The 15,465-nt window shown below is 43.0% G+C and overlaps 1 protein-coding gene across 3 annotated transcripts in view; it reads right to left on the bottom strand.

Annotated features, from left to right (window-relative positions):
* The window catches only part of PLS1 (plastin 1), a 455,585-nt gene that overhangs the window by 232,687 nt on the left and 207,433 nt on the right, over nt 1–15,465 (bottom strand). For all 3 annotated transcript variants that reach the window (XM_069213917.1, XM_069213919.1, XM_069213916.1), the window contains exon 2: nt 12,153–12,264. In XM_069213917.1, coding sequence (XP_069070018.1) covers nt 12,153–12,222 — 70 coding nt within the window. In that variant the 5' untranslated portion in view covers nt 12,223–12,264. The remainder of the gene's footprint in view (nt 1–12,152; nt 12,265–15,465) is intronic.

The raw sequence follows: 15,465 nt of genomic DNA on the forward strand, positions 1-15,465 counted from the left end.
TGCTAAATTCGTTTTTCTCTGTTGCAAGGCCTGTCCCTCTCATAGGTTAACATGGGGGCTACCTATAAATATGATTAAAGTGTAGATTTCCTTTGGGAGCAGATAGACGTGGAGTTTGGGGTCTCTGAGCTCATAATTTAAAAATACATATTTTAGTAAAGTTGGTTTTAGGACTGTGTGTTTGAAAATGCCACTTTTAGAAAGTAGGCATTGTCTTGCTTAAACCATTTCTGTGACTCTGCCTGTTTGTGGATTTCCTGTCTGTGTCAGTTTGACAGGTGGGCTGGTTGCACCTCTCACTAGACAGTGACGCAAAGGGAGCTGGGGTGTAGTCTGCATTTCCTGATGAGCCATCTGTGCTAGGAGGGAGGGGAGGAGTGGTCACTCACACCTAAAAGGGCTGTGCCGGCTCTCACACAATACAGTCTCCAACCCCCTGGTGTGTGTCTGAGGCCTGGGCAAGGCAGGATTTCACAATCAAGGGAGACTTTCCTTTGAAGGAAGCCTACTTCAAAGGGCAAAATGGGTATAAGAAGGGCACCCAAAAGCACAGACTTTAGAACACTTCTGGAAACCAAGAGGAACCTCTGCCGGGAGAAGAGCTGAAAAGCTGAGGAAGAAGAGCTGCCCTGCCTGTGACTGCTTTGTGGAGCTATCCTGCAGTTGCTGCTTCTGCCTGTGCTAGAGGACAAAGACTGGACTTTGTGTTGCCTTCCTTCTTGTGAAGCTCTCCAAGGGCTTGATTTAGAGCTTGCCTCCTGTTATTTGAAGTCTCAGGGACAGCAAAGACTTCTCTCTGCCTGCACCTGGAGTCTCTGGAGAGACTCCTACTCTGCCAAGCGGTGCCCATTCAGTTCCTGGGACCATGAAAGGAGAAGCTGGCAGCCCAAGAGTGAAAAATCCACGCACAGAACGCCATGCAGGGAAAAGATCGGCGCAACTCCGATCTGCGGCTGAAAAATCGATGCGCCGCCAGCTTCGCAGCTTCGCAGCTGAAACTCGGCACACGATGCTCGCCTGCAACGTGACCCGAAGATCGACGCCCAGGGCTGGAGAAGCAATGCACAGCATCGCTGATGGAGGCTGGTGAGATCTCAACCCGCACTGCATGGTTTTCGGATCACCGTGTGGCTGGATTTCCGACGCAAACACGGCTGGGCGTGTGAAAACAACGCAAGTCCTGCCTGGACCTGAGAGTGCTGATCGGATCGATGCATCGCTCTCCTGTGGAGAGAAGAAAATGCACGCCGCCCCGACGAAAAGAGAAATGACGCAAGGTCTCGCTCATGAGTGAAATCTACGCGACGCAAGCCCTTTTTGACGCACACTCACCCGTGCAGGGTTATTTTTGACGCACCCAAGATACATTTTCACGCTAACAGCGTTAGCGTGTGTTTAAAATAAATGAAGAATCTTTTTGCATTTTTAGTGATAACTTGACTTGTGTATTGTGGATTTTTGTTGTTTTGGTCTTGTTTAGATAAATATTCTCTATTTTTCTAAACCTGTGTTGTGTCATTTTGTAGTGTTTTCATTACGTTACTGTGTGTGTTGGTACAAATACTTTACACCTAGCACTCTGAAGTTAAGCCTACTGCACGTGCCAAGCTACGAAGGGGGTAAGCAGGGGTTAGCTGAGGGTGATTCTCTTTTACCCTGACTAGAGTGAGGGTCCTTGGTTGGACAGGGGGTAACCTGACTGCCAACAAAAGACCAAATTTCTAACAAGTCTCTACTCTCAGGCGCTATATTCTGGCAGAAGAAACCATTGGAAATATCCAGTGTTGTTTTTTGTGCACTATGTTATTGATCAGTGCTGTGTTATGTGAGTTTTGTATAGCATATGTGCATGTATGACTGTTTAAGTGTCTGTAGTCTAAGACTGTTCTGTATGAATGGTCTGGTTTAGCAACTGGGAATAAAGGATCATTCATTGGGGAGATGCAGGGTCCAATTACGCCCTGATAGTTTAGTTGTGTGAGAATTTCTCTCACGGGTGCTTTAGCATGATGTTTTATTGGATACTGAGGTTGGGGTTGATTTTTTATAGGAATTACATGGTAGGGGGATTCTTTATCCCATCCTACATGGTTGCGGTATAACGCAAGTGCCTGCGCCAATGCCCAATCAATAGCGTAGGATTCAGCGAGTTCCTCCGGAACAAGGGGCGAGAAAGAACGTTTAATAACATCTTCCCCATATGGGCAAGTACGGGCAAATTCAGGTGGCCAATCTTGTTCGGCTAACAAAACATCATATATATTTACAAAACGATCCCAAAAGATGGCGTTGATTGTGCGTTCAATGTCTCCTTCTAACTGCAGCGTTACTTTATACACCCTATCAGGTGTGGAGACACGCATGTCCGCAGTTTCTACTTGTAGAAAGTCATCAGTTGGTTTCACCTCCAGATGCTCTAGAAGACTCCGGCGAACTATTGTGACCTCTGCTGCGCTGTCTAGCAGCACTAGTGCCCACTTCCTGTTCTTCAAGAGGACCCTCTTCTTGAGCCGCATGTCGAACTGCAACTGCTGCCACTTTTTTCTTTTGAAATTGGGGTTTTTGTTGAGGAGGTTTCTCTTTCTTTTTAACAGAAACCTCTGTTGAGCGTTGTGATTCCTGTCTCGGTTTCACATACTCTTCTTCGCTCTGATTGCCCACCTCTCTCACTGCGTTTTTCCGATAAGTCCTGAAAGGAACGAGATTGGCGTGTATCAGTATATTGATATCTATCAGGCATTTTTAGATTATCTCTATTTTGGAGATTATATCTATTCTGTGGGTTCTCCGTACGCGGAGATTCTCCCCTTTCTTTTTTAGGTGTTTGTTGTTTTTTATCCCAGCGTTTCTTGTTACCCTCAGGAGCTTACTTGGAAAAGTCTTTATTAGATTTGCCCTGAAATTGTGATTTAGTTGGTCTGGCCACTAGACTACTTCAATCAATACTAGAATAGGTCTCAGGGATAATCTTCAGTAGCTCACTTTCTTGATCCTCTTGAGGAACATCCCGGAGCTGCATGCGCACCGCTAGTGCGACAACTTCCCGTTTAAGTTTACTTAATATAATTGAGGATACTGTGGCAAAACTGCCCATTAATTGCATCCCCAAATCTAGGGCCGGGGCAGCCCTGTATTCATCTCGAATTTGTTTCAACACTTCCGGTAAGCTTGCAAGTGTCAGTGTAACATGTGCGGTAGTGAAGAGCACGCCAAAGACCGTGCCCCATGTATTACAGTTGTCTACTGTGGGCACCATCCCAAATGGCAAGCAAATCGTTAGAATTCTATGTTTATCCTGAGGTCCCGTATGGGGAGATACTGCTTCCAGCGCGTTTATTTTTTGAGCTAACCAAAACGGAATTTCTTCTTGTTTGGCGTGTACTTTACCCATAATCGAATGTACAGTTGCAGAATTAATACCTGGCGTTACTGCATGTGGTTGCGCTGGAGCAGCACATGCTGGGTTTGTATTCAATGTTTGCATTACAAACTGTACTAATCATCTATATATTGCCATCAACTCAGTATATAAGCGATGGACTTCAGCTACTGCTACGTTCTCTACTGCAGGGTGAGGTGTATAAGTGGCCAATAAAGGCCAGCTAGGGCCATCATTACTTAGAGGACCTAACCTAACTGGTAATATTGTGGGGGGTAGGGCGCCATCAAGCCAATTATTATGTTCTTGATAAGATAAAGGTATTTCTAAATATGCATATGCTCTGTATTGTCCAGGTACGTTTGCAAGTGTATAGTGATGAAATGTGTTTGTGCTCAACTGCTGGAAATGTGACCCAAGAGTAAAAGAGTTCTGTTCTATAAGCTGCATGTGCGTCCACCACAAATGTGAATAAAACATCCTGGGCCATTAGGCCATTTGCCAATAAATGTGCAGTAAGGGGTTGTCGCATACTGACTGTAATTGCTACCTGTAGTGGATTTGCCATAGTAGATGCTAAATTTGTTCAGAGAAGGAACGCCAAATGGGGATTTTCCTTTTAGAGTTCAAGCTTAAACAACCTCCAGCATCAGATAGGTGTTTCCTACTTAGCTGAGGAGGAAATCCTCAATACCATGGACGTCTACGTATATAGTACTGAGGTCTCTTTGTATATAGTGAGACAGAGATACTCAGGAGGACCCAAAAATTAGAGCCTGGCCAAACGTTGGCGGCGCCATGTCGCCTAGGCTCTCATTATTCTAATGAGACTACTGGATTTCGAGTGGCAGACTGAGCCTGACCCACTACAGGTGACACCCGTTGCTCCAATCTGGGTTTTGCTCCGGCTAACTAGCAGTGCTTCATCTCCACGCAAGGGCAGGATGATTGGGCAGCAGAGCGCATGACATAATTGATTTCTCAGGGAAACCGTGGTCACTCAGGTCTCATCCGTTTCTCTCGGTCACATTAGTCTCACATACACAATGACAAACAGAGGCAGTATATGTTTCAATAATGCTTTAATGAAGCAACTGCATCTTAGATAGCAAAGCATGGGCTGCAATAACCAGGACAATACAGCATGACAAGATTAAAATGGTGACAAGGAGAGTAAAGCATAGAAATAACGCTACCATCTTGTCACTAGGATCAATAGACTAATTCCTATCTAGGCTATACTAGAGCAAAGTGTTTTAAGCTCTAATTCGCCCTTCAGGTTCCCCTGGGAGACATCATCCCTCATACCTGAGCAAAGGTTTGATGTCTGCATAGGCAGTTGTAGCGAAGCATTCAGCAATCAGCATACTTTTGTGGTTCTCTGGCTAGAATCTCCCCCTGTCAAAGTAACTGGCTTTACCCAAGGTTACCAGCCTCTGTGAACACTTCTGTTCTAATTTACAAAGCAAAATACTTTTCAAAAGTACCACCGACACTGGGCAATGTGGTGGTGAATTTAGAATTAATAAGTTGTTCAGCTGACATGAGTAGTCCTAGTCAAGCTTCAAATTAGCTTCCATTTTGCATGGCATAAAAGCATATTAAAAGAAAGTAAATTGAAAATAAATTAATTATTTGGTATTGTTAGCAGATTCTTTACGGTAAGAACGCTGTCCAGTTATAGGAAACAAAAAGTGTATTATTCTGCTGGGAGAAAATGAGACAGCACAAAGAAGCACAAATCAACTGAGGAACTTTGGAATCCAGTGCAGAGGTAGAGCTGATAAAAAAGCCTCATTTCATGACTTGGATCATCTTACCAGCAGACCACATGTTTGGGTAAGTGGAGGTAGAAAGAAACTGGAGTCAATCTTTGCTTAACAAATCAAAAAAATAAATAAAAACAGAAAAGATATTCATTTTTGTGAGAATCTAAAACTCATGACACAATTGAAGCTTTCAGATTAACGGCGTTTTTAGTTTTTTGGTGAGAGGCAGTTGGCCTCAAAGGAACAGACGTTTGATTGGGCCCCAATCTATGAGTGCGGTACATCATTTTGTGCTTTCAAACTAATGTTTTATGCCAGACTTCTGTCCTGTATTAACTAACTTGTGCATGAATAACAGACTTCAACTAAAGAAACAACTTAGGTGAAACAGGAACATTGGATCTATTTGCTTTGCCAAAATATCTACCTACATATCATACTCATTATCGGTTAAAGACCCTGAGCTGAAAAATATCCATTGTGAAAAAGGGTGATCTTGCATCAAGTCACTTGTAGGCCCCTGTAACAGCTAGTATGTGGTGTACAGATTGCTGAGAGTGTATCATGAGAACTGTGTCATCCATAATAGGTCTCATCTTTGAAAGGATTTCTCACAGGTAGGTTCATAAGCCTTTACAATGTCAACTTTTCCCTAGCTTGTATTGTACTGTAGAATAACACTTACGTAGTTCTTATTAACCCTATGTGAGGCATTGAAGCTCCTGCTTACATGGGTGTCATGCAACACCATCCAGGGTGAGTGACTGGAAGGTAGGTATCTTTGATTTGATCCCATGTTGGAAGTGTTTCCTGATCATAAGTGAGGATGACTGAGGTGCAGTTATCATGTTACTGGAGGCAGAGCTTAAATGGCCATTTTTTATTTTTGGTAAACTGGCAGCACTGAGCGGCTCTGCTGTTCCCTTTAGAATACTGCTTATTGTAAAGAAATGCCTCTTTTTTGCATGTTTACCCAATATTTTTGGACTGATGCTACTTGGTTTTTTTTAACGCTAAAAGTGCACTGAGACCTGCTACCCAGAACTCAATGCACGTGTTCTAACCCTATACAAATTGCCTGTTGAATTGGATACACCCATTGACAAGGAATGACTTACCTATATGTCCCTAGCATATGGTACCCAGTGTAGCCAGGGCATGTAAGGCAAAATGTCCACTCAGGGCTGCAGTACTGTTTGTGCCACCCTGTGTGTGACAAGTTACAAAATGGCACCCCGCCTGCCACTGCAGACTGAAAGGATAGTGGTTTCGCTGCCAACTCAACTTTGCCATTCACTCCAATGGCAAACCCACCTTATGGCTTAACACTATATGTAATCTTCCCAAAGGAAGCTGTATAAAGCCCTCTCTCAGGGAGCTGTATTTTGTTAGGTAAGACATATTTGTGTTATGTCTTAACAGCAACATTTCCAGATTGTGGTTTTGCTGTAGATAAAGTTAGTAACCCCATTGGCTAACACAGGATAACCGGCTGCCATTCCAACCCGGCTAACTCATCAATGGGACTACCAAACTGGGTCATGTTGTCGCATAGGCTCTCATTATTCTAATGAGACTACTGGATTTCGAGCTGCATAATCGCCTGCGGTGTGGGAGACTGAGTCTGACCCACTACAGGTGACACCTGTTGCTTCAATCTGGGTTTTGCTCTGGCTAACTAGCAGTGCCTCATCTCCACCCAAGGGCAGGATGATGAGGCAGCCGAGCGCATGACATAATTGATTTCTCAGGGAAACTGTGGTCACTCAGGTCTCATCCATTTCTCTCGGTTACATTAGTCTCACATACACAATGACAAACAGAGGCAGTATATGTTTCAATAATGCTTTAATGAAGCAACTGCATCTTAGATAGCAAATCATGGGCTGCAATAACCAGGATGACACAGCATGACAAGATTAAAATGGTGACAAGGAAAGTAAAGCATAGAAATAACGCTATCATGTTGTCACTAGAATCAATAGACTAACTCATACCTAGGCAATTCTGGAGCACAGTGTTTTAAGCACTAATTTTGCCCTTCAGGTTCCCCTGGTAAGACATCATCCCTCATACCTGAGCAAAAGCGTGATGTCTGCATAGGCAGTTGTAGCGAAGCATTCAGCAATCAGCATACAGTTTTGGTTCTCTGGCTGGAATTTCCCTCTAACATATAAGGGACAGGGAAGTGTTTTTATAATAAAACAGCTGATGATCTGAGAAAATGTCCCTACGTAAGGATGTGTGTTTTCTATGAATGTCAGAAAGAAAACTTTATACCACATTCACCAGCAACCTATCTTACTGCAGCCTTGGAAGAAGCACAGAGTGAGCAAGAATGTCTTGTTAGAGAACAGAGTGCTGGCCTAGGCAAAAACAGCTAGATAGAGAGAAAATAAAACAAGACCATAAATGTGGCTCCTGTAACAATAATAAAATGAAGCCGAATAAAATATATCTAGGTTAAAGTGCCCAGCGGCAAGCCTAGTATGTTAAAATAACGTGTATGAAGCTATAACTAAAATGGCTACACAACAATGTAAAGTATCAAATTAATCATGGCATTTAACATGACCTGATGCCCAGGTTGAATCAAAAACCACCATTAAAGATAAGCAACTTCTATTAAGCTGCCACTCTGTGCTCAAGCTAGCCCAGCGACCTAGCAAAGGCCCTGGCACACAGAGAGGATTGTAACTGCCTAGGGAGATGTGTGAATGATTCCTCAGCACAGGAACCAAGAATGTTGCCATGGAGAAAGTTGCCACCTCCTCCCCAGGAAGTCTGCTCATGGTGTTAGCCCAAAAAGTGAGCTTCAAAGGTGAAGCTGCCTTTTTGAGAGAAGTGGAGCCAACACCCTGGATCAGGATGCCTTTTGTTCCCGCACAAAAACTGGAGACAGGTTCAAGGAGTGAAAACTCAATCCCAAACCAGTTCTCCCGTGAGAATGTAGCCCTCTGGTAGCCGCAACTCTAGGGTGGGCAACCAAGCTCCTCTTGACCAAGCAAGGGTCGTGCCATCTTAAAGGGGGCAAGAATGTGGCACTCTGGGATAGCCAGATACCACACATTACAGGAACTTCATTACTATGAAGGAGGAGATCCATTAGTCTATTGGCTAGTGACCGTAAGGTCCCCTCCTGGGATAAATATGGCAACCCTGGCACTCTGACCCTCAGATCACAGTGAAATCGGAGAGAGGACCAAAGGAGAACTTCCCAGCTGCCCTTGAAACCACACAAAGAGAGGCAGCACGCTTGCAAGGACTGTATCTGCTGCACTTTGGGCTATCAAAGTTTGGGCTGTGTCTATGGCTCCTGCTCGGGGAAAAGTTGATTCCTGACACCCAAAAACAGCAGTGACTCCAAGGATCAGCTGGCTGATCTCTTGGAACCCACTCCATTGACATAAAAGCTGAAGTTGCCCAAACCACCAAGTCACCACTACTAGTCTCTATGCACAAAAGAGGACACATCCGAGATAGCCAAATGTTGCACCTGTGTCTGCCTGACTTGGGAGTACTATTCAAGTCTGGATTTGTCACACCTAGGAGACACTAGCCCCCACCTAAGGTTTTCGGCCCAACCTCAGTGCAGACTGACCAGAAGTCCAGCATCAGCTGGCCTGCTACTGCAACACAGAGGACTTCAAGGCATCCCGATCTCTGTGACCAAGTTTGTCCCACTTAACCCGTGGACCAAGCAGCACCCACAAAGGTACTCCTGTCGACTGCACCACAATCAGAGCATCATTTGAGCATCTTTTGCCTGCATCCCTCAGCATCAGGACCACTCTATTGTCGTCTACAGTGGTTGTCCCATAAAGTTTGAACTTTGCTTCAAAAAAACTGGCGGCCAGGTAACTGTCCAAACTGTCCACTCTGCCCCCTAGACCTCTGTCCTGACGGAACTGGTCACCCTACCCGGGCCAGAGTAATCAAATTAACTATTTCAAACTTTTCAAAACTTTCCAAAGTTTTTGTTAACCAATGCTTGTTTGTGATTGCATTTAGAAGCAATAATATCTTCATAAATCTGAAACTCCAGACTCGTCCGTTGGATTTTGTTCATCAAAGTACCTAAAAATTCATAAAATTACATTATATTTTTATAAATTGGTGTCTTCTTTCTTTTGTGTGTTGTTACTTTCTTATTTCATTGTTTGGATCTCATAAATGCTTTACACATTGTTCCTTTGCTAAGCCTTATTGCTTGCAGCCACAGCTACCCAGTGTTGAGCTTAAAGTTAAGTAAACGTACGTGACTTTCCCCAAGACAGTATTTGCAAGTGTACTGCATGAAAAGGCCCCCTTGCCATTTCATATGGTACACCCAAATCATCACACCTATCATCACTATCAACTTAAAAGGTTAGCATTCATATTTATCCATTTTGAGATTCGTATTTATGTATATAATTCTTAGCAGGCATGGGTAAGAAGAAGCAATGGTCTGGAGATCATCCCATGGATGACTGTCAATGTGAGGTGTCAAGAAGCTGTCAGAGTATGTAGTTAGTTGGACCTGTAGTGGCTGACTAAATTAGAGTATTCCAGTACACAGCTGTATATGGCAAAGCTGCTCAGTACTGCTGTGCCTGTTCAGTTGATGGTGTGTGGTTTGTTACTATGGAAGGCTACAGTTCTGGTTGATAGATATGACCTGCAGCAGTTCTCTCTTATACAAGTGTAACTGGACTAAGCAGTAGAGAGAAAGTATTATGCGGCCTGACTACACTACAATTGGCTGCACAATCGCAGAGTGTTATAATATATTAGTATTAGTAAGGGCCAGAAGGGTTCTGTATGAACTTACACTACTATACAGCACCCAGGCACCCTATACAGCACCTACTGTAAGTCGTCAAGTTCGATCTATTGTGAGATCTGTAGAGTTGTAAAAATTGAACGTCATACCTTATATTCTAATGATAAAAAGAATTTACAGCTGATAAGAACAGCTGATTGGACGTACATTTTAATATAGTTTGTACTTTGAACTCCAGCCTCTACCTAGTATCCACTTGCATTCTTCTATAACTGCTCCCCTGTGCCTGCAGAGAGACCGGTTACAACTCTGCACTCCACCCAGATGGAATTCTCACTACCTTACCTCCAAGTTTTACCTGTCTGGTGGCTCTGTGGACAAAAGTATCCACTTTAGGCGCATGTAATTCACTCTGCAGACATACGTTTGAATCCTCGAGGGTCTGCTCAACTTTGAGGTCAATAAAATGGGCACTATCGTTAAGTGACAAACATATGTTAGAAGAACCAAGAAACGACTTCACCAGTGAATTAATCCGATTTGCGTGAAATTTAAATCAGAACTAACCAATTACATTTCTATTCTTGTGCAATATATACCATAATCTCCATGTTACAGAAGAAGTTGTATTACCAAACTTCAAATGTTACTGTCAGCAGGAGACAAGAGTTCTAATCCTGGAGCCCCTACTATAGGAAACAACTTGATCAAACAGAAATCTCTTACATTTGATGTGCCTTACTTCACTAGATCACAACTAAGGGGATAACTTAGATACAGACAAGCTCCCAATATTAAGCATCATATGGAAACTTGGACACACACAAAAAACCGCTTCATTACATAGTGAGGAGTTCTGTAAATATTTAACCTATATAGGACTTGTTGAGATTACAATATGGCCTGTTTATCTTGCTGGATAGACCTATATAACCTGGGTCCCAGGTTCACACACCCACACCCCAATTTAGACTGTTAGCCACTCCCCGTGGGCACATTTCAAATGTGTGTATTATTTTCTCTGTTCACACATTTTCTATGCAGCTTCATCACAATATATTGCAAGTTTTTCATATTGCTATTGTTTTGATAGACACACTCCAACAACTGTCAAGTTCGGCAAATTGAGCACCTCTTCTGGGCAATACTTAACCGACTGGTAGGGGGTTTACAAACTAAAGGAACGGGATTGTAAGTCTTGTTTGGGTTATGTTATTTTCTGGGAGAATATTTGGCGTGCACTGTGAATATGGGGCCTGGTGTTTGTGTACCTAACTATTTTCTAAGTGCAAATGGCAGACCCAAATTCATGGAACCAGGGTCTGTGGCTAATTGCAGCCACAGATGGAATGCATGAATGTGCTGTGTATTTCAGGTGGGCAGGATTTTCTGTAAGTGTACATTCAGGAAAGGTATGGGACAATATGAGTTGCACTGGGGGACTGGAAATGTTGGGAACAGCTGCAAAGTCAGAATGTTGTGGTGATAAACAAAGATTCACAATACGATTTGTCACAGTAAAGAGCCTTGTAAAACTGTTATAGTAATTCGTAGTAAATGGCCATTCATGGAGGAAAATTTCACCAAACATCTACAGATATCCAGTGGGTGACAGGGAAAGGATTTTACCACACAGAAACATGTTTTCAGCGTGAAGACTCAACTGGGCTCTGGAGATGCACGAAGAAAGAGAATGCACAACATACATCTGCCTATCCTTGGACATGGCCTATCAACAACCTGCAGAGGTACTACTGGGGGCTGGAGGCGTGGGGCAGCAAGAGAATGTCTTGAGAGCAACAATTTCTGTAGATATTAGATTGCAGCCTGTGTTTTTTGAAAATCTCAAAACATGGGTATACCTTGAAGAATCGGAAGTGTGTGTTTAAATTTGCAGACTATCTCATTCCTTTTTAAAGAATCAGCCCTTATAATGGCTTAAAGGATGCAGTATACACAAATGTCTTTAGTGTTTTGAATCTGGGAGAGAATGTGTACCACTCATGAGCGGATAAAACAAAATAAGCTGTTGCCTCACACATGAAATGGGTACTGGCAAGGACAACAACTTCAAGAATCAGGATCAGAAGGTTAATTTTACTTTACTCCTTCCTTTTCAGGAGAAATTGCATCTCATTGGTTTGCACCAACTGATGTCCAAGACAACCAGATAAGGTGAAAGGAACAGGGGGCATCTTAAAGACACAGGGACAGCTGTTGCAGGCACCTATGGACTCACCTATCTTGTTAAAAGCTTCTCTCAGCTCCTCCAGCTCCTCCCGGGATATCGTTGTAGTGTTGTTTTCCATCTTCACGCCGCACAGGAGGGTAGGTCTTCCACGCCTTCAAATCTGCGGACAATCAAAGAACAGGCTGTCAATCGTCTGTGGTGCAAAGAGGTCGTAATAAACAGCTAAAGTGCATCGAGGCATGAGAAGCAAAAAACGCGTTTCAGTAACTACCCACTCTGGAGCACTTATGCAGAGTGAGTATTTTGCTATAAATAATTCTATTGTGGATAAAGCAGAGCTCTGCCCTCTGTTGAAACAGTGACTAAGCCTTCAAAACAGAAACACCCTGCTCACAACTGCTTTTCACCTGCTTTCCAGAACATTACAAACGCTGCCTCCAGTAAAACACCTACTGGGTCTCATAAAGGAAACACTGGAAAGACAAAAGACTAATCAACGCCCGCATCATCAATAAAACTGTCTGATCTTGAACATCTGTGAAAGGTTGCCTGCTTGTATACTTTTCTTTGGTGGGGGCTTGCATGTTGGATAATTATTTTAATGTTTTTTTTGCTTAAGTAAAGACGATCTTGGCCGTTTCGTTCTTTAAAAAACTCTAAAATGACTTAAATGTTGCGTTTTATGTGATTTATTTCAGTGGCATGCCACAATGCAGAACTTTATAGCATTAACAGTAAAAATACAATGCTGTCATTTCACCAGAAAGAGTGTTAAACCATTTGCTCACTATCATGTGATTCATTGCAAAGAATTACAGCAGCCTTCAAGGATGAACATACAATACACATAAAGTGATTGTAGGAAGCTGGCTCTTTATATAGTGGTCGCAGTAAAAGCGATTCCCAGAGGTATCTCAGAGGTCAAAATGACATCCCAAATGCTCTCTTTTTGGGTAGTGTAGTCCATATCAGAGAGTAGTGCTAAGCATGTATGGCACACACAGTAACCGAGACACACACTCAGTAAAGAAATCCAACACCAATTTACAAAAATAACATGTACTTTTATACAAATTTAGGTACCAAGATGTTTGGAATCAGGTGAGTACATTTTGAGTTATGAATTTTTATAGTTTTCAAAAGTCGACGCAGTGCATTTTCAGGAAGCTGCAATGCATTCCAATGGAGGAAAACAAATTTGGCAATCCAGGTGAAGTCTGACTTACGGGACCAATGTCCTGGACTTAAGAGGGTTTTGGGGCATGGTCCGAGGCCACAAAAACAGGCCACCGCAAGCAGCTCTGGTGCATCCGGGTGCGGAGGTGTTTTACGGTGTCGGGTGTCCCATTCAAGGCTATGGGGATCAGTCCAGTTACAAAGTCGCTGCAGGGATGGACCAGAAGGCCAGTACAGGGGAACCCACAGGAGGGCTCGACTTTTGAGGTCCTCAGGCATGTGGAGACACCGTCGGTCCACTTCTTCTCGGGTTGTAGGCTGCAGGTGCGGGGTGTCATCAGACGTTGGGTCTAGGACTGGAGTTCCTTGCTGCTACAGGGGGGCCCACAGAAACACTCTGCAGGCATGGACTGGGGGTCCAGTCTGACCCAACCAACAATTGGGCTCAGGTCTTACGAGGTGGGGACACATGGGGACACCCTTTGCACCCGTCTGCCCTGACCCAGAAGAGGAGAACAGAGGTGTCCTAGGGCATTGGGTTTTGCCTCATTGGCTACTCACGGTTGCAGGGGGGTCTGCAGAAACAGTCTCCTACCTAAAAAAAGGAGAGCTGGGTTCGTTAAACCTAATCTGCCAAAGCCGTGTCCATGAAAGGAGCCCCCAACCCTCGTTACCTTGGAATGAGGTCTCTATCTCAGACTCCGCAGGGACACGAAGACTGGGTCAGCGTCAAGATGACTGCAGCATCGGTATCAGCGATGGTGGCGATGCCCTCTGGTCGGAATCCCTCTGATTATCTGTCTAAAAGTGTGTTGTATTTATACAGATCTACAAGGTCCCCTGACATAAGTGTTATTCATAACAATAGATAACAGGCATGCTTGGGACGGCAATTAATATCAACAATCCCTCGAAAGTATAGAGAGGGAAAATCCCTAAGTGTGAATGCCTACTGTATGTTTGTCTTTCGTGCTTGATCTTGACGCCTTGGCGCAGTGACACCAATAATAGAACCCATAACAAGTGGCCTAACTATAAACATGGCCGCCATTTTAAAGGAAATAAATAATTAAATGGGCTAAGACAGAGCAAGCTAAGTAGGTTAAAAGTCACTGGGTGACGGGGGCACGAGTTTACAAGCCTACGGCTAAGCTAACTCCTGTTATCCTGTTAAAACAAACTAGGATTCACTACAAGGCCATCATCATTCATTGGCCAGAAGGCATTTTGGGCCTTGTTTAGAGTTAGGCAAACCTGGGGCATCTCCCAAAAATAGGTGGACATCCTGTCCACTGTTTAAGGTGTGCATTGATATCAATGGCATTCCAAATACTGCTCAGGGGATATGAGACAATATTTGGTGGATCTCTGGCGGCCAGAAAACTCTAAATAAGGCCCTTTGTGTTTTTTAAGGCCTTGAGGATTAAGTAATGCTGTTATTTGGTGCTTCTTGTGGGTGACTCTCTATGCTGTCTTTCGTGATTTCCATGACAACAACTGAGCAGATAGACAGCACGGGAAGTTGAGATTTACCTACAGGCATATGTTAACATATATTTGTATTATAATGTTGATGTTTACCTGGGGGTGTAGTCTTTTGCTATATTTGGCTGCTTAATTTGGCAAAATACGACACACAGCAAAGTATGAGTGCATGTTTATCAGTTAAATGTGGAAATATACCATTTTAGGACTCCATTTATTCTTGAAAGGCAAAATAAATATGTATAAATACCAATCAGATGGCCAAATATGTATAAATACCAATCAAATGGCCAAAAAATAAATATGGATAAATACAGACGTAAATGTTAAAAAATAAATACCATAAAACCCGTAAACATAATTAAATCAGTACATCTGCATATATGGTTTATGTCAATGCATTTTTCATGTGTATTTGTTTTAAAAAAACAGAATGCAAAGAGTTAAAATTGCGCTGCAAGGTAAAACCACATAAGAATGATATTGGAGAACTGTTTATGTGTGGAAAGTAATTGTTACATGCAATCTGTGAGGCAGTAAAAAGCTTTTTTCTCATGTCAATTTTACAGTATTGCAGTAATAAACTCAAAATTGGCCTTTGCATTGTAGTAATAAATGTGTGAATGTGCATTTATTAGTACAGTTGCTCCAAATAACATGGGTCACTGGGGCACATTTATTTTCACCGCTTTGGCAAAAA

The sequence above is a fragment of the Pleurodeles waltl genome, chromosome 11, assembly GCF_031143425.1.
Source record: "Pleurodeles waltl isolate 20211129_DDA chromosome 11, aPleWal1.hap1.20221129, whole genome shotgun sequence".
NCBI lineage: Eukaryota > Metazoa > Chordata > Amphibia > Caudata > Salamandridae > Pleurodeles > Pleurodeles waltl.